Genomic DNA, 22625 nt, shown 5'->3' with positions numbered 1-22625 from the left:
TTGTTCGATCCCTTTTTTACTCTGATACAATGTACTAAGCTCTCGCGCACTACAGTTTATTACGTCAAAAGCGTGGTTTGCTAGAGGACAAATCATCAAACAGCTTATCACAGGTTTCTTAGGTTGACCTGTAAAGAATAAAACATGATAAAAGGTCAGACAAGACAAGAAACAGAACAGGTTGTAGTAGAAACTGTTTTACCAGTTTATTACAGACATCGTTAAAGTGCACTTTTTACAATTGTTAGTACATTTCTGCACATAAAAAGTATCAAAATGACGACATATTCTTGTAATTGCTTTGAAGTATTATTGGAAATACATTTATTGTTAATTGTGTGAGTTATAATACTTTAAAAAATATGGGTCTCATTTCGCTATCCTTTTTTTACAATAGGAACGCTCATCTACTGTCACATTTATTCATCACACACACACACATACACACACACACACACACACACACTCACACACACACACTTACTCACACACTTACACACACACTCTCTCCTGCACACAATTAAATATATTTCAAAATACTTAAACAAAGCAGTGCTCTAAAGTATCATAAAAAGCATGGGCCTCAGCCAGAATTACTCACTGATTTCAGCCCATGTAAATGTTGGTATTTTGTACTTATGATACGTTTTCTTTGTAAGTGGAGTGCAGGGGCAGTGGTGCTTGATGGCATGTAGTTGCCTGGTTTGGGCATGTCTTGCCAGTCGTCACAGAAAGAGAGCTTGTACTGAATGTCCCCTTGTGGGGAATAGCGGAGCCCTCGTATGTCAACCACTTTTGTGTCCCCGGCTTTTCTTCCTGGTCGAATGGTTGAGTATTCTTGTACTGATGAATGTTTTCTGAAGAAAGTATAGTTTAGGTATTTGACTTACTATGGCATAGGGCTTTGGAGCACCAGTCTGAAGAATTTAACATAGTCAGAAGGTATAAGACTAATAAGAGCGTTTTTGAGGGATCGTTCAGTGACGCTATGAACACTATCGAACTCCATTTGAGTGTGCCTCTTTTTGAGATATTTCTGTTCAGTTGTGATGTTGAACTCACAAACTAAAGCTGAGATGACCCTGGCGATTGAGGCATTTTTATTTTGGTAAAGGCATCCATCACTGTACAGTATTATTCTGTCATATGATTTGGCAAGGGATTGTATATAGTCTACGAATACTACGATACAAGATTAAATTTCGTCACAAGTTAGTCCATCTTCAACCTCATGCCAAACATAACATTTCACATCCTGGGTTGCCATATTGTAGACAGTTAAGTTATGCAAAGCAAGCTCTGTTCTATAGTACAGACCGGAGGACTGGAGCATGGGACATAAGACACATTGAAGACCCATGCTCACATGCCCACTCTGTCTGACGTTTCCTTTGTTTAGGTCTTCACTGACTCCACTGCTATCTTTTAATTAATTTCTTTCTCTAGCCACGCTGCCTCTTTGCTTTCTTTGTGAACTACCCACGCCCCTTTTGTTACGTTGCCTGTTTGTCCTAATGCAGTAGGTGGCTATATTTCTCTATAATTACAGACGATATTACCCTGGGACTGGGATAGTCCTGTCCCACCGATTTTGTAGGAATTCACTACTGCTCGGGACTCAAATCGACCAGAATGTCTCGTCCCAGTAGATGTGGTACATTACACTCTTATTCAAAGGTTTCAAACTCCAGACGGGTCTGTCTCAGAACAAATTGTCGTAGTGCGGTAGAAGCCTTACTCTCTATATGTTCTCATCAGTTGACTGGCTACTTTACCACTTTGTACTACTATGACCTACTCTGAATTTTGAATTGGAAGTTCTTTCTCTTTAACTCACAAATTTCAATTGAACAATAAATTGTAGTGAGAGAGAAGGCTCACTCCAGCCTCGACATGATGCGCTCGTTGAAAAGCAGCCTGGAAGGTTCTGACCTTGACATTATCACACCACGTGTGGTGGCGGAGGAGGCGGAGCTTGTGGAACTGAGGCGGCTGACATTGATGCACACACCCAGCTCACTCACTGATGCTGCCAGGGACTCGCTCACCTCCCAGGTTAACGATGCCTTGAAAGGTGAGTCGCTTCATGCAAAGGTGTTTTTGTAATTTGTGTAACGAAGTGGTGGAATCGGGCGCTCGTCAATTTTTGGGCATATATATTGGAATCGTCTTAAAGCTTGTTCATTTGTCTTGTGTTTCGTGAAAAAAATGTCCATTTTGAATAGAAGTTGAGAAATTTGAGATTGAAGGAAGTGGGGATGGCCTAGTGTCAGAGGGAAAATTGTTGAGAAAATGGCCATTAAGGTTTGGTGGCTTCCAATGATTGAGTGTCCTTGGAAATGGCAAATTTACTCTTTTTTTTTGTGGCTTTGATCAATGTTTTTCAGTAAAATCTGCTTAGTAATGTGTTTTTAAAACGACATATAAGGTGTTGAGCTAGAAAAAGAAAATTGGGAAAAAATTGTCCAACTGCGAGGAAAATGTGTTTTTAAAAATAATTTCATCATTTTAACAAGCGCACAATTTTACCATGATGTCTCACATTTTATGAATTTCCGACAAAGATTACTTATTTTTAAAATATAAGGAATAATCAGCATCTGCCTTTTTTAAAACTTATAAACAAAAAGAGCACAAAGCTGACAATCATCTTTCTTCGTCATCCGGTGCTTTGCCAACTGGCGTAGGCGATCATGGACCTCCACTTCACTCTGTCTTGCGTTGCAGCAATGGTGTCTGTTGTTCTTGCTGCTCCTAGCCTTGTTGTCATCTTGTCCAGTTTCTTTTCCCTCTGTCTGCCTCTGCCTCTCTTTCCATCAAACTTGCCTGTTGTTACAATATTCTCCAGTGCTTCTTTCCGCATTGTGTGTCCGAAGAAATTTGCCTGACAATCATCTTTAAGAGTTGTAAATCTGTATTTTTATTCTCAAGACATTTGGTAATAAAGAACTTAGTGAAAATAAGTATTTATCATCTTCACTTTACTGTGCTTATTCAGTCTTGCCCTCTAGCAATGTAACTGGTGAATTTCGAGGTCTTTGCTTCTCATGTGTTAAAGTGAGAAAGTAATATATTTTAGCTTAATGATTCCTTTTTTCTATGAAACCGAAAACATTTTTTCCTGTCTAGTAAAGTGATTAATGATTGCTGCCGGTGATGGTGAATCATCTTGTAGATTCATGGCTACATTTACGTAAGAAGACCAAGATCTTGTCATAAAAATTGTTTTCTGCGATTAGAGTGGTTTCAGAGTCTGAACATCTTGTCAATTATCAAAGTTTTTTAGATTAAAAAAATATCCTTTTTTTGGTTGGTTTTTTTTTTGTTTTTTGGTTGTTGTTGTTTTTTACGGGGTGAGATAAGATGATAGACAATGGGTTACTTTGGGAACTCATGTTTTACCTGTTAACAGAAATTCATTTGTTTGCCTGTTACCGTAACTTTACTTTTATGATTACCTACCTTTGGTATTCCCAGGTTGCCTTTCAGTTGCTATGATTCAGCAAGTAAAATCATGATGAATCTTACTGTGTACGAAAATGTTAAACCAAAAACCAGAAGTTGTAAATCTCGTTCTAAAATGTCCCAGGTCAAGTGAAAAGTGTTGTGTCGGTGACCTTGTTGACCTGCCCATGGTGGGAAGTGTCTCAACGTGAGCGAGGGGAGCAGGCCAAGCACAACATCCTCCTCGTGATCTTCACCTCCCACGACCAACAGTTCTTCTCTCCCGCCAACCCGCAGACCAAGGAAAAAGCCTGTGTTATTGACCTGGTGAATATTGATAAGCATGATCTTGTTGAAACAAATAGGCTTGCATGAACATAGCAAAATTGGCAGAACACGGAAATCTTTTCCTTATGTTCGAATTTCGCTATGTTCGTGTTTATAAATACAAAGATTATTTTGTTATATAAGGACAAATTTGGGACCTGAAAAATTTGTTTGCTATATGTGTGTTTGACATTAGCTACTAACAGCTCTTGTAATAACTGCTATAATTGAAATAAGTCAGTAATGGACAATCATCAGTCTTTGAGATTAGGCTTGGTCCATCTCTCCTGCATGCTGAATATGTAACAGTTCGACTATTTTTTCTTCACATAGTCTTGCTGCTGGTGAATATTTTCCCCTCTTGCTAGCAGAACTAATAATAATACTAGCATTTGTATAGCGCATATCCCCGCTCTACAGCAATCTCTTTGCGCTTTACTCTATATTATTACCCCAGCAGATCATAGAACACTCAGAAATATTTTCAGCTTCTAGGATGCAAACACTGCAAACAGTTGATAAAGTGCTCAAACGTTAACAAACTGCCAAGATCATTCACTGTCTATAGTTGGGTACCCATTTCCACCATGTGAAGTGAGGAAAATTGGTGTAAAATGCCTTCCTCAAGGACACAACATCGGGCCCCTGATGAGATTCGAACCCATGACCTCACGGTTGTGAGTCTGAGAGCCTAGCCACTAGGCCATTGATGCTACTGTGACCAGCCTTGCTTTTGCTGTCACAGAGTATAGTTAAAATTGTCTAAGACAGCCACCCTAGGTCATGTGGACATCTTAGATAATAATATGAAAGAAAAGCAAGGGGGGAGGGGGGGGGGGGTGTTGTCATTTGCGCTGGTTACATGTCTTGGACAAGTAGCCCTTACAGCAGGTTAATTATACTGTGATTAGACAGGTGACCCAACAATGATGTGTTATGAATCAAATTTGTCTTTGTCATTTATCATGTGAATGAAGCCATATATGCAGTGCATAAAACGCTTGGTTCTGGATCGCTAACAACAACAACAACAACAACAAAACACTTGGTGATGATCTCATTTATAAGCAGTCAATATTGTGCTACTTTACGAGTTTTAGAGAAATTATTCGGGGTGTTTTTTTCTCCACAGGGCTGGTTTTTGGCCATAGAGTTATCTCACTTTGGCCAGGCTTTGGGCCGCGGCCGTTCTCGTTACCTGGAGACTGTCTTCTGCCGTACAGGGGCCGAGGTGTTCTCTACGGCCGAGTGGCGGGAGCTGAGGAACTCCCTGGACTTCAAACTTGTGGCTGGTGAGTTTGGATGTCCTTTTTCCTCTTGTTTTGGGTATTGCTTTGATTTAAGGTTTTATTAATGTTCTTTTTTTTGTTGATTGTAGGTATTGATTTTTTGTGATTTTACTTCCAGCCTTACGGTTTAAAGATCTGGAGCTCTGTCCCTAGCAGCTCTCTGTTTGATGTTGTGGTTTTCTGAAAAAAAATTTTCCTGACTTTTCTTTGTATGCTCACTCAGAGTTGAATCAATAAATATCAGCACTAGGGCAGCTCATGTGACCACCTAGTTTCTTGTTTTTATTTGCTGTGTTTTCTTTAATGAATAGACTCTGTATATGTATCTGTTGTATAAGCCACTTATCCAACACAATCACTTGTACAAACTACCACTTCCTTGTGGGTTTTTTCTATAAAGTATTAATTCCGTCTGTCCCTGTGGTTTTATGAACCCCGCATAGTTAAGCATTATTTGATCATTTTTTGCATAATTTCTGATTATTTTCCTTTATTATTCCTTGTTAAAATTAACAGAATCGCATAATTTCTCCTTTTTGGGCTCAGTTAGCATAATTTCAGGATTTTTCTTGCATAAACTGACAGGGACAGGATACTGTCCAAGACATCCACCTGTCTAAGGCAACCATTTTTTCTCCTCAACAATGGGTGGTCGTCTGGGTCATTTTCAACTGTTTTATCATTATCGATGTGCTTTTCTTTTATCATAAACTGACAAACAGTATTTTGTCTCATGTCGATTATCTCTCTGTACATAATCCTGCTCTGTTTTAGGCACTAAACCCTTCCTGGAGGCTTGCTTGGGCCAGGCAGTGGGAGGTGTGAGCAAAAAGAAGAAGAATGGAGGAATGAAGCTGAGGGAAGCCTCCACTCTGTTTGAGATCTGCGAGTCTCTAAGGTATGGTGAATATTTAAGATTCTATTCTGAGCATAATGTGTAACGTTTTGTTTCTAGGTGTTAATATCATGTGTGGTGCAATGAGAAGACCACTCAGAAATATCTTTCGGTTATTTTGAGATGCAAAACAAATCTGTCTCAGTTTTTGTAGTATTGGTTTGCTTTGAAAAAGTGTTGGCTTACCAGTAAACCCCCATAATTTAATCTTTTTATTAAATTGTAGATAAATTTTATATATTTTTCTTTTAATTAAACATTTTTATTTTTTATTTTTAGGGGGAAGGGTTGTGATATAAGCATGTTTTGGGGCTTTTCTATCTTTTCATTTGGACTTTTTTTTTGTAACGGCAATGTCATTTTCATTGCGTGTACATAACATTGTTGTCATGTAAAATTTCAGATTCTGTTTCTAAAAGATATACCATTATTTTGTCTAAGCCTTCTGATGTTAGATGTATTATAAGACTCTGAAATAGTATCATGTCTGAAACTTTAAATTTTTACTTCAGGAAAAAAAATATGTTGTGTTTTAGACTTCTTCAGCTTGCCGACAATGGCTTAAGAGGTCGAGGAAATCAGCCGGAGGTCATAGAGGACAGTTTGCCAGAGGTCGGAAAAGCGGCACTGGAGAAAATTAAAAGCTTTTACACCCACGAACAGCCCCACAACTGCAAGCACGAGCTGTTTGATCTCATCATGGCTTGGACGGCAGAGTTGAGGGTAAGGTTAAAGTTCAACTGTTTCTAAAAAAAACCCCCACTTATTTCTTAAATTCGGATGGATAATAATAAACATCATTTGAATAGCACAGATTCCCGCTAAACAGCAAGCTCTATGTGCTTTTGATCTATATTATTACCCAAGCAGACCCGATAGCATTCTAAAACACCCTCAAGTTTCTGGAAAGCATACAATGCATGACATAACAGCTAACCAATACATAAAAAACATGTTTGACTTGGGTCAGTGGCAAGTGTTCTGGTGTGGTTTGCTCCTTTTTTCCTATCAAATATCTATCTTCCTTTGTTACGGAACACAGCACTACCACATTTTTAAACCGACACTTCGAAGTAACAAATACGAAACTCTTACCGTAGGTGCTGGATACCTTTATTTGAACTAAAGTAGTGCATAGTAGATTTCCCGCAAAGTGGGTTGACCTTGGCTCTGTCCCTTCCTCTTCTCTCTCTCTTGTCCGACTGCCCCCTCACAGACCATGAGTCACCGATTATATATATGAGCCATTGCCAAAACGTGGGGAAAAACACACACATCTCACATTAGTGTGCATAAAATGTGATGCATTAGTATTTATTCCTCCAAAACGTAAACACACGTCAAATATAGGATGTAGAACCTGCATTAGCAGTTTCAGACCCCATGTCAGCTTTTTAATCTTGAGTTTGTAAATTTTGTGCCAAAAATGTTCGTTTTTTAGAGATTCCTGGAGTGTCATTTTGAGCACACCAATGCAAACTTCCAAAAATGTCCAAAATTTAGTATTTTTGGGTGGGTTTTTTTTTACGTGTGCTTTGATCCTATGCTATTTGTCATTGAGAAAGGAACTTGCTCAAGAAATCGGTTTATTTGTTTGCAAATAGACGAACAATTCCGATTACTTGTGCGTCTGTCGTGTCGTCACGGACTAGGTGTTTCAGAAAACACCATTATTTTTCAGTAGAATCACCGTAGCTGGTTAAATCTTTTTGCCTATCGTCGTTTATTCAATACTTCAAAAGCCGCAATGTGCGAAAGGAACATCGGGTTCCTAGATCTACGATTCCGGTCGGCTGTTTAACATTGGCCGTTATTGTCGTCAATTTGCGACGTGCCGGAAGTCCGAATTTCGCCCACTTTTGTTTTGAACGGGTCATCAACAGTGCCCGGATATAATTGTTTTCTTGAGTGACTTCCCCTTACCCGCTTCCCCAGAACAACGGAAGCAACGGGGGGAACAGAAAAACGAAAGTAGTCATTGCCTTCAGCATCCGGTGAATTTTGCGTTGAATGTGATGTACTGGGCTGTTTTGCGTGTTTTTAGGCTACTCTGTTGAATATTTTAGTGAAATTGCGGTGTTTACACTGGATTCCTGGAACAAGAGTGTGATGTGTGAACAAACTTCGAGAGATGGATCATTTCTGTGGTTATAGATTTAGCTTTTGTGCTCAGTGATGACGTTTGGGGTGTCGTCATGCAGCCGTACAAGACTGACTGACGTACTAGAAATTACATTGTCCTAAGAGCAAACATTTTTAAAGTAATGTGTGCTCTCTTTACTCAAACAAATAAACAAACATGTCCTTGTTTATCTGTCTAACTCAAAAATACACATTTGTTCTTTGTTGGTATGATATACCTTTTTCCAATATGTTGTGTCATTGTGTCATCATTGTTATGTACAAGTAATATTTGTCATCATTGCTAATATCAATAAGTTTTCAACATATATTTCATACATGCAAGATTCATTTAGAAGCAACATACGCCTTTATTGATCTGTGTATCTCTTGGTGCAAATTTGTTCTTTGTAGGCATGATTTTACCTTTTCCCAGTATGTTTTGTCATCACTGTTATGTAGGAGTACTGTTTGTCATAATTAGCAACATAATTGTGATCGTCCACTGTCTTTGATATGACCTGATATCTGTTTCAAAGCAAAAGAAACCTCTCCTGGGTTTTTTTTTATTCTTAAAGTGCGCTTTTCTCTCTGGAGGCAAGACTTTTGTCTTTTCCTGTACATTGTGTCATCATTGTTATGTACAAGTCATGTTAATCATCACTGTTATGTACAGGTCAGCTCAATTGATTTTGTGCTTTTGCCTCATATTAGTTTAAAAATTGTTTTACACATGTGTTTTTCTGGTACTGAGGCTTTGATAACTGTATTTGTACAGCCTTTCACTATTGTGATGTGTTGTCAATGATAATGTCCAATGTGTATCCTTTCTTGTACATAACAATGATGACATGTTCTGTGCACTACGTCATTGTTACAAAGCTTGTCATTCATATTACCATTATGAATGGAGTTCAGAGTGTACAAAGTCTTTGTTTACTAAACAAATGGAATTTAAAGTCCATAATTTGCCTTGCTGCTTATCTGTTTTTGTCATCACTGTTACATACAAGAAATACAGTGGTTGCCAAGCCAATAGACCCATATCTCCAAAACCGTACATCTCCTTGCTCTGATACTCTAGGAATATGAGCACTAAATGTCAATCTGTGACTGACAGAAAAGAGGGTCAAATTAGTAAGAAAAATTTTTTTGCACCACTGAGTCTCAAGAGAGTCTCACGTTTTGGCAATTGCTCATATATATATAAGCCCACGTGAGCTTCCCCAGCACTAGATCCCCGCGCCCCGAGTAAATCTCGATAATTGTGGTGAAAAGTGGCCAAGTATCCACAACATCCTTATCTCTTTTCCTTCTTTTTTTCTTTTGTTATTCTCTTGTAACACCTCTAATTTTTGGCCTTTATATGACCGTATTGCGTTGCCAGTGCTGTAAAACTCACAAATACCCCCCGGGGCGGTGCCACTGACTGAAGTGTCTTTTGGCCATTCCCAAAGGGGGGACATTTCTCGTTCTAGTGCACAGTAGAACTGTAAATGGGCTGATCTAACAATGTCATGCTCATAACAGTGCCTGAACTACAACAGGGAACTGCTGCTTTTTCGGTCCTAATCCTTACTATAGTCATTATCCTCTACTTATTTTGTATGTTTGTCACACTCTTGTGACCAGCTATTTCCAGGGTGCCTTGATAGTCGAAGCAGACTTTGTGCTGCTGAAGCTAGAGAGGTGAGCAGAGTAAGTCTGATTCCCTATAAGGACTTCTCTGTTGACATCCACCACTTGGCTCTCATATGACCTCATGCAGTTGCGAGCACCGTAAAACCTCTACTAAAACAAACAAAACAAACTCACAAAAAAAATGTCATAACTTTTATACAGAATCAGCAATACTACAGATCAAAGAGCAAATGTTTTTCAACATGAACATGGGTTTCCGTTCTCAGACTCAAACCCTCAAGAACATATCAAATACATTTGTTCTCAAAGTGAAGTATTAATGATAATGTCGAATTGTTCTGTGATTGCACTCTACTCTTATAGAGCTGTAAACTTATTAACATTTTTTTCACGGTATGATCTAAACTTACAAATACAGTAGAGAGCAAAGGTTGTAGACTGTAATGCTGCATGGACCATGAGTTTTAAGTCATTTTTGTGTTCTTCTGAAAAATATAGGGACTGATGTTTAGTTCTGCCATCACTAGATCATTACCAGTGTGGAATCCCCTCCCCCCCACATCCATCTTCCTCTCGCCCCCTCCCCCCCTCTCACACACAAACACCCTTCCTTTTCCACCTTCTGTTTCCTGGTCACCTAGATATATTATATTCCCACATATACGCGTCTCAAAAGGGGGATATTAACATGTTCTTATACACAGTAGAATTGTAAATAGACTGATTTATCAATGGCATGCTCATACTGTGCCAGAACAACATAGGAGGAACTTTTTCTTTCCTCATCCTATCGTCAATTTTCCTCTACTTTTTTTTAAATGTTTGTCACTCTCTGATGAACTGCTATTTCTGGGGTGCCTTGATTGTCAAAGCAGACTTTGTGCTGTTGAGGCTAGAGAGGTGAGCAGAGTAAGCCTGATTCCCCGTTTGGACTTCTCTGTTGACATCCACCCACTGGCAGTCATATGACCTTATTCAGTTGCAAGCGCCGTAAAACCTTACTAAAACTTAAAACACACACACACACTCCTACTCTTTCTTTTGTGTATATCCCCAGCCCTTGTCAAATGCCTTGAAGCCTCAAGCAGCCAAATCAAACCAGAACCAGGTGTCGCTTGCCATTGGTAAATGGATGATGCAAACTCGACTACAGGGAAGGGAGGTCGCTCCTTCTTCAGGTATTGCTCTTGTAAAGATTTAAACCGTGGCATGAAGGAAAGTGAAAGGGCTTTCAAATGACAGCATCAGTTGGAAATGTTCTAAGAAATGACAATGTGTCCAATTTTCCCAGGACACCACATATATTGTTTTATGTCTCTCTCGTGTATATTATTGCCAAAGAAGAGCTAGTTAATAGTAAATTTGTGCTCACATTTACCTGCAAAGCCATGATCTTTGAGTACATTTATAACCACTTAGAATACATGATTTTCTATGTCCATCCAATGACTATTCCTGTGCAAGCTTGTGTAGGTAAGTGTGTGTGCATGTGTCGGTGTGTGTGTGGGAGTGTGTATCCGTGTGTTGACATATGCATGTATATATCTACCATGTCACTGTAAATTTTCTTTGTGGATATCAGTAATATGTTATTCTATCATGTCTTATCATATCTTATCGAATCTTATCTTATCTTGTCTTGCCTTGTCTTGTCTTGCCTTGTCTTGTCTCGTCTCGTCTCGTCTTGTCTTAACCTATCTCACTCCTCCCCAGTCATCGAGGATGAGGTGAGCCACCTGGCTAGTCTGCTGACCAAGGTTGGAGGTCCTGTGGCGGCCATGTCACCAGCAGATGTCCTGATGGTCGCAGTGGCAGGCAGTGCTATGTACAACCTCAACACTCCCTCCTCGGACATTGATTACCTGGTTGTGTACAGGGTTCCCACACAGGTAAGCCCAAGTTTCCATTGTTGTGTCAGTGGTCTTGTGGTTATTGCACTTTTTGTCTCGTAGTTAGAAAAATCGTGGGTTTGAAACCTGTTAGGAGCCCAAAATTGGGTCTTTAGGAATGATGCTTTACGTGAATTTTCCTCTTTTGACTCAGGTGGGAATGGATACCCGGCTATAGACAGCTTAAGATCTTGTCTGTCTGTCAGTGTTTGAGTGTTTAATCCGCCGCAAGCTGAGACTGTTTCTGAATTACTGGGATCTGCTGGGGTAACGATATAGATTTTAAAGTGCATAGAGCATGCTGCTGAGCAGGTATTTGCACTATTCTAATGCTATTTGCTATTATTAATGCGATTCCTAACTCAGAGTGGACAATTGGAGCGAGGCTCACCCAGTCTTTGAGCATCCCATCAGATCGCAGAGTGCATGAAGCATCATTGTGAATGTGGTCTTGTATTTTGACATGGAAGTGTTAGATATAAATATATAAACTACTTTCTTTTTTACTTTGACACAGTTTTAGCAATTTTATGAACATCTGTTTACGGGGTTCCCAGTCTATTTATTGTGAGAAGCATTCCACAAGTGGCTTAGTCATTTCTTGGAAGTTTTGAGAAAATCAAAGAAACCATGGCTTTGTTACTCATCATTTTTTCTATTAAAAACTATAAAGGAAATAAGGAAACAGAACGAAACTATATTGTATGATGCCTCTTGATGTCTTTATTCGAATAGCAGCTTTATCTGGGACCCCCCAAAATTGATATTTATGATTGAGGACAGTGGCGGTGGGTGGACCAAAATTTGGGTGGGGCTTAGTTACTTCTACTTCTTTACCACCAAATAGCAAGCATTAAGCACAAAACAGTGATGATTTTTCTATTCTCACGGCGAGCCACGGCACTTTGAGAACTTTTGAAACGAGAAGAGTCACCTTTTTCTTCCATCTCTTTGTTCTAAGTTTAATTCTTCTGGATAATGGGGACGAAGCCGTTTCACCTCCAAATTTCTCTAATTAATTTTCATCTGATGAAAAAGTTACCTCAAAAGTGGTTTGATGTAAATAACTGTTAAGTCTCAGTGGTTCATTCACAAACATGCACACACCACACTCCAAACATTTACCGTCTATTAGCTGGATTAGGTCGTGTAATCGCAGAAAGGAGAACGCACCTAAAAAAGATCCAATGAGCACATAGGTATCTGTGTCACTGGGGGAAAGTGTGTCGTAAACTTTCACCCCGTTGTCAGGGCTGGGAGAGTGTGAACCCTCCGTGCCGTGTTATTTTTTAAAAGTCTTCTAGCTTTTTACAAGAGGGGTTTCATTAAGGAAGGGTTCTTGGAACGGGCTCGTCCTTTGCAGAGCCCTAAAGACATTTGATTGGCTGTTAGGTTACTAAAGTTGTAAGCGGTGACAACAGTGATTGGGTAAATGAGCAAGCTGCCAAGTTGATCTCTCTATGTTCATTGCGTGCGGTCATAATGGTTTCAACTGCTTATTTCATTATTTTCATCTGCTTTTGGATAGAGTTGGGGGGGTGGGGAGGGGGACTCAAGCCCATGAGCCCTTCACTACCCACCGCCACTGACTGAGGAATGACTGTTACAATTATTATTAGGATTATGATTTGCATCTGAGAAATCTGAACTTTGTGAATATAAAGACAGGTGTTTTCTTTCAGCAGAGTTTTGGTCAGGTTGAAGAAATTGAGAGCAGTCAATATGTCGAACTCAGGTTGAACATGTTGAACTCATATTATGTTGTTCTCATGGGTTGAACTCGTTGTTGTGTGGTATTTTCTGAGTTTAAAACCTCAGTACAGAATGATTATCTTTTGTTCCAGACGTTGCTGTCTAGTACTAGCAAAGTGACAGAGATAGTTGAGAGCAGGGGTTTGAACCAGACAGTGGAGTATGGAGCCTATGAAGCCCGTACCTTTTGCGAGATGCTGCTCAAATGTAGTGTTGTCATTTTGGAGGTAAACTCTACTTTATGTTATATCAACCTTATTTGATTTGCTGAGCTAGAAAAATTGAAGAGGCTTAGTGGGAATCGCAATGTTGTTTGAATTTAACATAATTTGTTTGGTTATTGAAAAAACTCTCTGTGTCTTTTAAAGAAGCTGAATTGCCCCCTTGTGTTTAAAAGCGACCATATACAATATTATGCAATTATAATTATTTTCAAAATAAAATAAAAAAAATATTAGAAAGCATTGTACATGTAGAACTTAAAAAGTAGTTATACTTCTCTTAAGAATGTCTATATTCAGACTTCAGTATGTGAAAAGAGGAAGTGACCCTTCAGAACTTACTAGTAGTGAATATGCTGTGAAACCCAAACTCAGACAAACACATTGATCATCAAGTTTATCTTTACTCCTCTTACCTTTTTGCCATTGCAGAAGCCACAAATCATCTTTATAAAATATTTTCCTTTTCAAAAGCATTGGTCATTGTCCGACATTGATGGACAAACTTTTATTTGTATGTGTGATCAGTATATAGTGCAGTAATTATCTTTATGTGTATGTGTTTTTTGTCAGATTATGGGTGTCTATAATATTAATAATATTTGACAGCATTGTTGTATGTTGAATGGACTAGTATGCATAATATTTTATTTCTTTGTGAAGCACCTTAAGCGACCAGGGAGTGGGCACAAGAAGTGATCTTTCTTATTTATTATTATTTTCATTATTTATTTTATAATATTACTGTTATTATTATATTAATATTTCTAATACTACTATTATGATTATACCTTTACTCTCCACAGCTGCTCTTTGCTGACAATCATGAGTACATGAGTCCTCAGTGGAAGGTATGTAAATGTTTAAAGCAAGTCGAACACCAGGGATAGACAATGGATACTCTCTGGATTTTTGTGAAATTTTGGAATTTGTTTATCTGGCACTGAAATTCAAATGTGTATCCAGTGATTTTTATGCAAAAGTGTTTTAATGTACAGGATCATGAGTTAGGACTTTGTATTTTTACATGAAATCAGTGACACTTAATTGTAGTCTTTGAATTTTAAAGTAACAGTAGAGTGCCTTACTTTGTTCTTAAGTCAGTAATGGTTTCAAAGCCTTGTCAATTTGCCCTGCAGTCTAACCGATCTTAGCGGTTTTTGTAGTAGATTTCAAATTTGTTTAAATACATACAATTTGTTGACTTTATCTTTGTTTTACATACAGGATCTTGTTTATTTATAAAGCAGAAAAGAAGTTACATAAAATTTGCTGACTTTCTAAAGCAAAAAAAAATGTTTGACATGGATAAAATTTGCTGACTTTGTCTTTTGTTGTCTCCAATTTTCAAGGAACTTGCCAAACACAGAAAGTCATTTGTGACAGAGAAAGCCATTCAGCAATATCTGGGACTTGTGAAGAACAACTTCAAGTTTATTCGCCAGGGTCGACACCTGTCGAGTCCAAAAAGAGATCGCAAGCTGTTTTATCAGGTAAATTTAAGTGGACATCTTGAACAGTGTCATTATAATGATATTAGAGTCTCACACTACTTTTTGGGATCACACAGTGGTTTGGGGATTCCAAGAAACTTCTCTTGAAAATTATGTGCTAAACTGAATAAAAGTACTCTTAACATCCTATTTCTACAAGAAAGCTCCATGAAATTTGTATCATTTGAAGCTAATACAATACTAAAAAGCAATTTCTTGGTGTTTTTGCTGAAGGGTCATTGCATTCACAAAAGTGACACATTTTTTAAAACTAATTAATCGTGACGCCGACCTCACCTAAGACTTGTGGTGAAACGAGAAATGTGAAATCTGAAACATGAAACACGAGTGACAAAGAATGATAACAACGATTTTAATGGCAGTCTGCGCATAGGACGTGGCTTGAAATTTGTAACGTGAAATGCGTTTCAACACACATTAAGATGAAATGGACGTGTTCATTTTGTGTGGCCACTGACGAGGACTCAAGCAAGCCACGCTGGTGGTGACAGCGGACTCCTGCCAGCTTCCTTTGACGTTTTCATTAGACGGGGAACAAAATTGGAGAAACAAAATTTCCTTCAACAAAACTAGAAATTGAGTTAGTACAAGCCAAGCCAATGACATGGGACCCTACACAGCGAGACTACAAAAAACAGAGATCAGAGGACCCAGTAGGTTGTGAAAATGGAAGCACCAGAGATTTGAGTCCGTCGTATGTCCAATATGACATTCTCAAATAATTGAAAGAGTCCACCATCTCTTTTTTTCTTTAAGGAACAAAAGGTTTTTGTGTATTTTCCTCTTGAATGTCTCAAAAGGAAATGATCTCGAGACCATAAGCTGCGCCTTCTTCTTTTTCTGTGCTTTCTCATTAGAATGAAGATCATCAGTGTGTCTTCATCTGACGAGTCCATATTGTCAACTGAATTATCATGTAGGCCTACTTCTGAATTATGTTGTTTCTTGTTTCGTATTTCACCACACGCTGGTTTTATGTGATTGCCTGATGTTTCTAGTTTCACGTGTCTTGTTTCATGTTTCACTTTATGCGTTTCACTACATGTCCTATTTGAGGCCGGCCTGAGACACCACAGAGGTGCTGAAATTGATAGTTGCCTATGAGACCTAAGAAGTTATACGCTCTTTAAATGTCATTCATGTAATTTGTTTTAGAAATTTATTTTGATCATGCTTTTTCAAAGCTTTTACCTGTTTTGATAGGGGCATAAAATCACTCTCATCCGCTCAAAAAGATTTAAAAATTTAAAATTTTTTAAAATTAAGCCCTCACAAAGAAGATCTCCATTTTTGTCTGAATTGTTCCTCCTCAGATCTTCCACAAACTCCACAGTGTGGAACACATGCTGAGAGAGGACATACCCCCAGTGAGGGTGGATGGAGCAGTGAGAGAGTTCATCATGAACGTCAGAACACAGGATGGTGGGGTGAGGAAGGCTGTTTTTGTTGTTGTTGTTGATATTGTTTCATCATGAACATCAAGACACAGGATGGTGGGGTGAGGAAGGAGGTTGTTGTTGTTGTTGTTGTTGTTGTTGTTGTTATGCATGTTGTTCTGTTTTTGTTGTTGTTGTTGATACTGTTTCATCATGAATGACTGGACATTGGATGGTGGGGTGAGGAAGGGTGTTGTTGCTGTTGTTGTTGTTGTTGTTGTTATGAATGTTATTGTTCAGTTTTTGTTGTTGTTGTTGATACTGTTTCATCATGAATGACTGGACATAGGATGGTGGGATGAGGAAGGGTGTTGTTGCTGTTGTTGTTGTTGTTATGAATGTTATTGTTCAGTTTTTGTTGTTGTTGATATTGTTTCATCATGAATGTCAAGACAGAGGATGGTGGGGTGAGGAAGGCTGTTGTTGCTGTTGTTGTTGTTGTCATTGTTGTTGTTCTGTTATTGTTATTGTTGTTTCGTCATGAACGATAGGACACAGGATGATGGGGTGAGGAAGGCTGTTGTTGCTGTTGTTGTTATTGTTGTAATGAATGTTGTTGTTCTGTTGTTGTTTTGTCATGAATGTCAGGACGCAGGATGGTGGGGTCAAGGAAGTGAATGCTATTGTTTTGTTGTTGCTATTGCAGTCAGTCCTGTAGGTAGTAGAGGTCTTTCTTGTTGGCAGTTTCCTGTTGCCCAATTTGGGTGGGGACGAGGTTAGGTTGAGGCTTGGGTTGAAAGGAGGAATTAATAATGATTGTGATTGTATATTGTTTCCACCTTTTTTTCCTACCTTCTTCTTTCTTCTTTACTCTCACCACTGGATGAAATGCTCAGTAAGTTAACACTTTTTCGTCACAAGGCTCATATAGTAAAAACCCTTGCCATCAAAGGCAAAGGCATTTACGGGAAAATCAAAAGAAACTGGGTGGCAAACATCGCTGATTGGCGAGATGTGACTGCAAAGTGTTAAAAAGTCTGAGTCTAATGCTTTTCTGAACACTGTCAAGTTGTTTAAGAGGCAAGACCTCCAAATTTAACATCCATCTCCAATAAGACCGAGCCAAATGGGTTGAGAGTCCTGAAAACTTCCCAAAACGATCAGGGTTCAAGAACGCCCAATTGGGGGTTCAAACCAGGGCCATCTGCTCCATAGTCAAACATGATACCTACTGAGCTAGCAGAGCACCCTCAGAGGCTTAGCATCAAAAACGACTTATATTTTTGTTTAAATAGGCTTTGGACTCATACGTAAATAGTGAATTAACTAACAACGAAACAACTTTTATTTCCCCCAGGAGTGGAGTCGGGAGCAGTTACTAGAAAAAGCAACATCACAGTATCAGGCTGTGAGGGAATCACTGTGTTCCCGGGAATCCAGACTACCAGAAAATGCTGACTACGAGCTTTGTACTCGCTGGCTTCTCAATGTCAGGGGACTGTCAGAAAAATTGTGAAGATAAATTTATATTGATACTACTACTACTACTACTACTACTACTACTACTACTACTACTACTACTACTACTGCTTACTACTACTGCTACTGCTACTGCTACGGCCACCGCCACCGCCACCGATAATATTAATGATTTTTAAAATTTGCATTTGCAATTGGCATTGGCTTGCATTGTTGATGAGAAAATGACTTGACTGGAAAGTACTTATAATACGAACTTGAAGGTTTATGTTCTTAATTTTTATATCAAAGTATGCCATTGATCTAACCGGTGATACTGTCAACATGAATTGGTCTTTTCTTGAGCTTTGTTCAGGTGAACCCCTTTGGTTTGGAAAAAAAAGTGAGTCCTCTAAAATGACATCAAGTGCTGATAAATATTTGTTTCTGGTCTATCGCGATTTTAGTTTTAAAAATAAATATATACAAAATTTGTAGATTGTGAATCTTACCCTGTTTTTGTGTACGTTTAGATCTGATATTGTCAACTATATTGAATGCACTGCTAGTAAGATGAATTAGGATCAATGCTATAGTTTAGCTTTGGAGATTTGTCTAAAAAGTTGTTAGAATTAACACCCTCTGTGCATGTTTGCTTATGCTTTTTCTTTTTATCTAAACTGAATAGTAGCAAAAACATTGGGAGTCATATTAACCCTTTCGTTGCCAGGGGATATGGGTTCCTACTGATTTCCAGCTGAGCTAGTTACCCAGGACAGCAGCCTAATGTCTCAGTGCTAATGGATGCACTGCCTAGATCTAGCATTCTCATGACATAGTTCGGATGCCGGGTCTTCAATTGTTTCATTTTTCTCACTTTTCTAATTCACTATTTCCTCCCATCTTATTCCTAATTTTGAATAACCTGCAAATCTAAGTCAAAAACTGAATTTATTTGCTTTTTAAAAGTCATTTTGATGTTTACGTTTTTTTGAGGGCACGCGCGGCTGCCCGCAAGCCTAGATCTATATTTATCGATCACTTGCAGCGTGGCGGGAAAGAAATACTAGCAGATTTTGTACCGATGTGCGCATCTTTTATTTCCGAATAGGAATGTATGCTACGTTTATGGCTAAAACTACGTACAAAAGAATTAGAGCCCGGTTATTAGCGTGCGTACATATGTATTGTCATAAATATAGACAACCAGGAGCGACAAATTTTGCCAACTTCCATAAATGTAAATGGTTCGGCACAGCGCTAAAAGGTGAGAGTCAGGGTTCATTTTTTATACAATGCATTGACTGCTTTCTAACATGGCAGGAATGCATTCTCTCTGTGCCATTTATTATTGTTTTTGTACAAGGATGTGTCTGTTGAGATGAGTCAAGGCAGCTGTGAATCTTGTTTTAATAAATGAAAAATGAGTATGTGTAGTGGATTTGTCTCATTTTAGGTATGTTTTATGTTTTTCAGATACAAAAGATTTTCTTTGTTGATGTAGAAAAATGTCAGATGCATTATTTTTAATTGAATGAATACATTACGGGTGACTTTTTCTGGAAAAAATCTGGAATAGTGAAAAACCTTAGATGTGCAAGACATTTTGTTTCTTGTGAAGTTGTTTATGTTAAGCATTATAATAGATGAATTTTAGTATTACCAAAATTTATACCGACATTCTGCAAGCACTTTGTTGGTTTGTTGGTCAGCAAGTTTGTGGAACCATTGTACTTAAAAGATGCTGAAGGTTTTAATTTTTAGAATCAAAATGTAAAAATGGGCAGATCTGTAGCCTACTTGCTTTTGTATTAAAAGTGGGCATTTGTTTATTATAATATTGTTTCCCATACAAGATTGCCTTTTGTTATGATGATTCAAGTTTATGTGATTAGCTAAATTTGTTTGAAGGTATTTGTTTTGGCCCCTAATTTGATGCTGTTGAGTGTGTATGGATGTCTTATTACTGTAAAGTTTTCTTTGTTTTTACTTACCTTTACTTTCTTATTTTATCATTATAAACATCAATGTTTTCTGTACAGTTGTGTCTTTGGATTAGGGTTCATTGATTTGTCTATTGTCAATCATATTCAGGCTTTATGCAGTGTGGCATTTTGGTAAAGAATGTCAAGTGATACAGTTTATTCCATCACCCTCTTACACGACTTGTGCAGAAAAACTACTGTTTAATTGTCTGATTAAATTAAATCAACCTAGCCCATTTTCTACAAAACTGGGCATTGTAATTATGTATTCTTATTCATTTATTTTTGTAAATACTGTGGTGTCAGAGTCTGTTTATCCGTACGTCCAACATTGTCTGCCAAGATGCCGTGCTCCCTTGCAATGTATGTCCTAAAATCAGCAGATTATGGTAATCGCGTTTACTTTACTACATACATCGTACAGGATTTTGTAGTTGCACTACAATAGCTTTGAACGTCCTGGCTAGCAAAAATTGGGTGTAGTAAAAGTTGGAAAAACCATGGGTCGCGAAGGGGTTAAACCAAACACGATTTATCCGACAACAGTGGTAAAACAAAAGAAAATGTAATCCCCCCAAAACCAGAAACTGAACAGTGGGTGATTGATGGGTGCTTTGGTGTGGTTTGCTCCTTCTTTCCTGTCGAACATCTATCGTCCTCATCTCGCTTCCTTCTTTTTTGTGTTCCCGGTATGTTACTCTCTTGTAACACACCTATTCTTCGGCACTTATATGACCTTATTGTGTTGCAAATGCCGTAAAACTCTTAGGAAAACTGGAGAAACTGAACTAAGCCAAAGAAAATCCATCACTCCCACAAATTTTGGTTTAAGCTGGCTCCACTGAATAGACATTTTTTCTTTATGTTCTGTCTAATTTTGGGGTTTTTATTTATTTTGAACAACCTTTCTTTTCTCCGTTCAGCTCTCTACGTTTTCTGTAGTCCTTTTCTGCCATCTGCTTTCATCTCCACTTTGTTTCCCCACCCTGACCTCCTCTGAGCTCCTCTCTTCCTTGCTTCTGACGTTCTGGAGCTACTCCTGTTCCTTTTTACTGCTGTCTTTCAGCCACACCCCTGATCTTATGGCAAGTTATGGTGGGCAATAGTGAACATCAAGCCTTCGCGGATAAATGTAGAAAATCTTCGAGATCCTGTGTGCAAGTTACGCGCAAGTTAAAAGTCCTTTGGTGGTCCTAAAATAAATAAGAGTACACTAAGGCCGCCACCTGAGAAAAATTCAACTTTAATTTGTACAAAAAACTGACAATACTCTTGTCAGTATAAAAACACTTTAAAAAATCGTGTTGCTGATTATTGTATGACGGTTTGAAGTGTGCCGCACCAACATTACCTTTTAACTTTTGGTCTGCTGTTGGTCGGACATGTGTTTGTGATCGACGTCCTTATACACGCAATAATAATAATAATAATAAATAATAATAATAATGAATTACACGTTTATTTGTCCAGAAGGGCACTTTGGTGTACAATGGCAAACATACATACATATAATTATAAATACGTAATAGATTTATACATGCATAAATACATACTTAAAAACAGAATATTATACAAATACAGAACAGTTTACAACCATGCCACTGTCGGTCGCTACTGTGCTGTGCCCTGTATTTTGAGCTATGGTTGGCCGTCTTGCTCATGGACACACCCCAGTGACCCCCCATCTGATCCTCGTGTCACCGACACTTGCTTGACATTACTTGAGTCTAAACTCACTATACATGTACTTGCTTAGCCACTGGAGCTTTAAAAAAAAAAAAGAAAGTGCTGAGGATATGAAGGGGAGGCATGAGCTATTGAGGAAGGAAAGGCATGCACTGACAGTTTCAGTTTCAAAATAAAAATTTTTTTTTAAAGCCATCAGCTGATTCTTATGAGCACGAATGCTTCTAGGAGGACGCCTTTCGAAAACAAAACAAAAAAAGGAGAGGGGGTTGAGTAGGTTATCTGAAGTGCATTGAGTCGACCAATAAGTTTACAAAATGTGATCAACGAATCTAGCCCTCCGAGGCTGCGCATCATTGAAGAAGACGAGGAAGAAAATTAAGGTACCAAATGCATTGATCATGGACATCATTCTTGACTGACGATAAGCCGTTTGTTATTTTTGTTATCTGAAATAGGCCCACGAAAACGTAAAGTCCAGTTCATTTTCACAATAACTCAACATATAATGTGTAGTAAAATAATATTCGGAGTAGCTAGCCGCCCGGTCTGGGGTGGCTAGCGTTTTGCTATAGGCTACGAACGAATTCGGTAGATTAGCCTGACGCTTCTGGCCCGAGGGGATTTCTGCGCGTCTCTCTCTCTCTCTCTCTCTCTCTCTCTCTCTCTCTCTCTCTCTCTCTCTCTCTCTCTCTCTTTCTCTCTCTCTCTCTTTCTCTCACCCTCCTCCCTCTTTCTCTCTGCCCGCAGACAAAACTGTTCGCTTTCAACTCAGCGCTGGAACGTTCGTTTACACTCCTATCACGGGCCGTCACGCGCTAAGACAAGGTCGCGCCCAAGTCTCGCTCCGACGCGAGATAGTATTTGAAACATCTTGGTCGTAGAGATCCTTAAAAACATCAAAACGCTGCATGTCTATTTTTAATAACTTTTTCACCGGCATTCCGATGAATAATAATTTAATAAAGGGTGATAGATCTAGTCAACTCGCGAGGTAAACCCCAGAGAAAGTATCAGATTATTTCTG

The 22625-nt window shown here is 38.6% G+C and overlaps 1 protein-coding gene across 1 annotated transcript in view; it reads left to right on the top strand.

The window, feature by feature from the left end:
• The window catches only part of LOC101861911, a 28925-nt gene extending 8752 nt beyond the window's left edge, over positions 1-20173 (top strand). Inside the window, exons 3-14 of the mRNA XM_005108289.3 lie at positions 1865-2074; positions 3590-3771; positions 4904-5063; positions 5835-5958; positions 6492-6678; positions 10775-10895; positions 11431-11606; positions 13451-13585; positions 14386-14430; positions 14932-15072; positions 16407-16520; positions 17827-20173. Coding sequence (XP_005108346.1) covers positions 1865-2074; positions 3590-3771; positions 4904-5063; positions 5835-5958; positions 6492-6678; positions 10775-10895; positions 11431-11606; positions 13451-13585; positions 14386-14430; positions 14932-15072; positions 16407-16520; positions 17827-17985 — 1754 coding nt within the window. The 3' untranslated portion in view covers positions 17986-20173. The remainder of the gene's footprint in view (positions 1-1864; positions 2075-3589; positions 3772-4903; positions 5064-5834; positions 5959-6491; positions 6679-10774; positions 10896-11430; positions 11607-13450; positions 13586-14385; positions 14431-14931; positions 15073-16406; positions 16521-17826) is intronic.
• Positions 20174-22625: the final 2452 nt, after the last annotated feature.

Source organism: Aplysia californica, unplaced genomic scaffold (assembly GCF_000002075.1).
Source record: "Aplysia californica isolate F4 #8 unplaced genomic scaffold, AplCal3.0 scaffold00675, whole genome shotgun sequence".
Classification (NCBI taxonomy): Eukaryota; Metazoa; Mollusca; class Gastropoda; order Aplysiida; family Aplysiidae; genus Aplysia; species Aplysia californica.
Note: the sequence above shows the minus strand (reverse complement) of the source record. Positions and strands in the feature narration are given on the sequence as shown.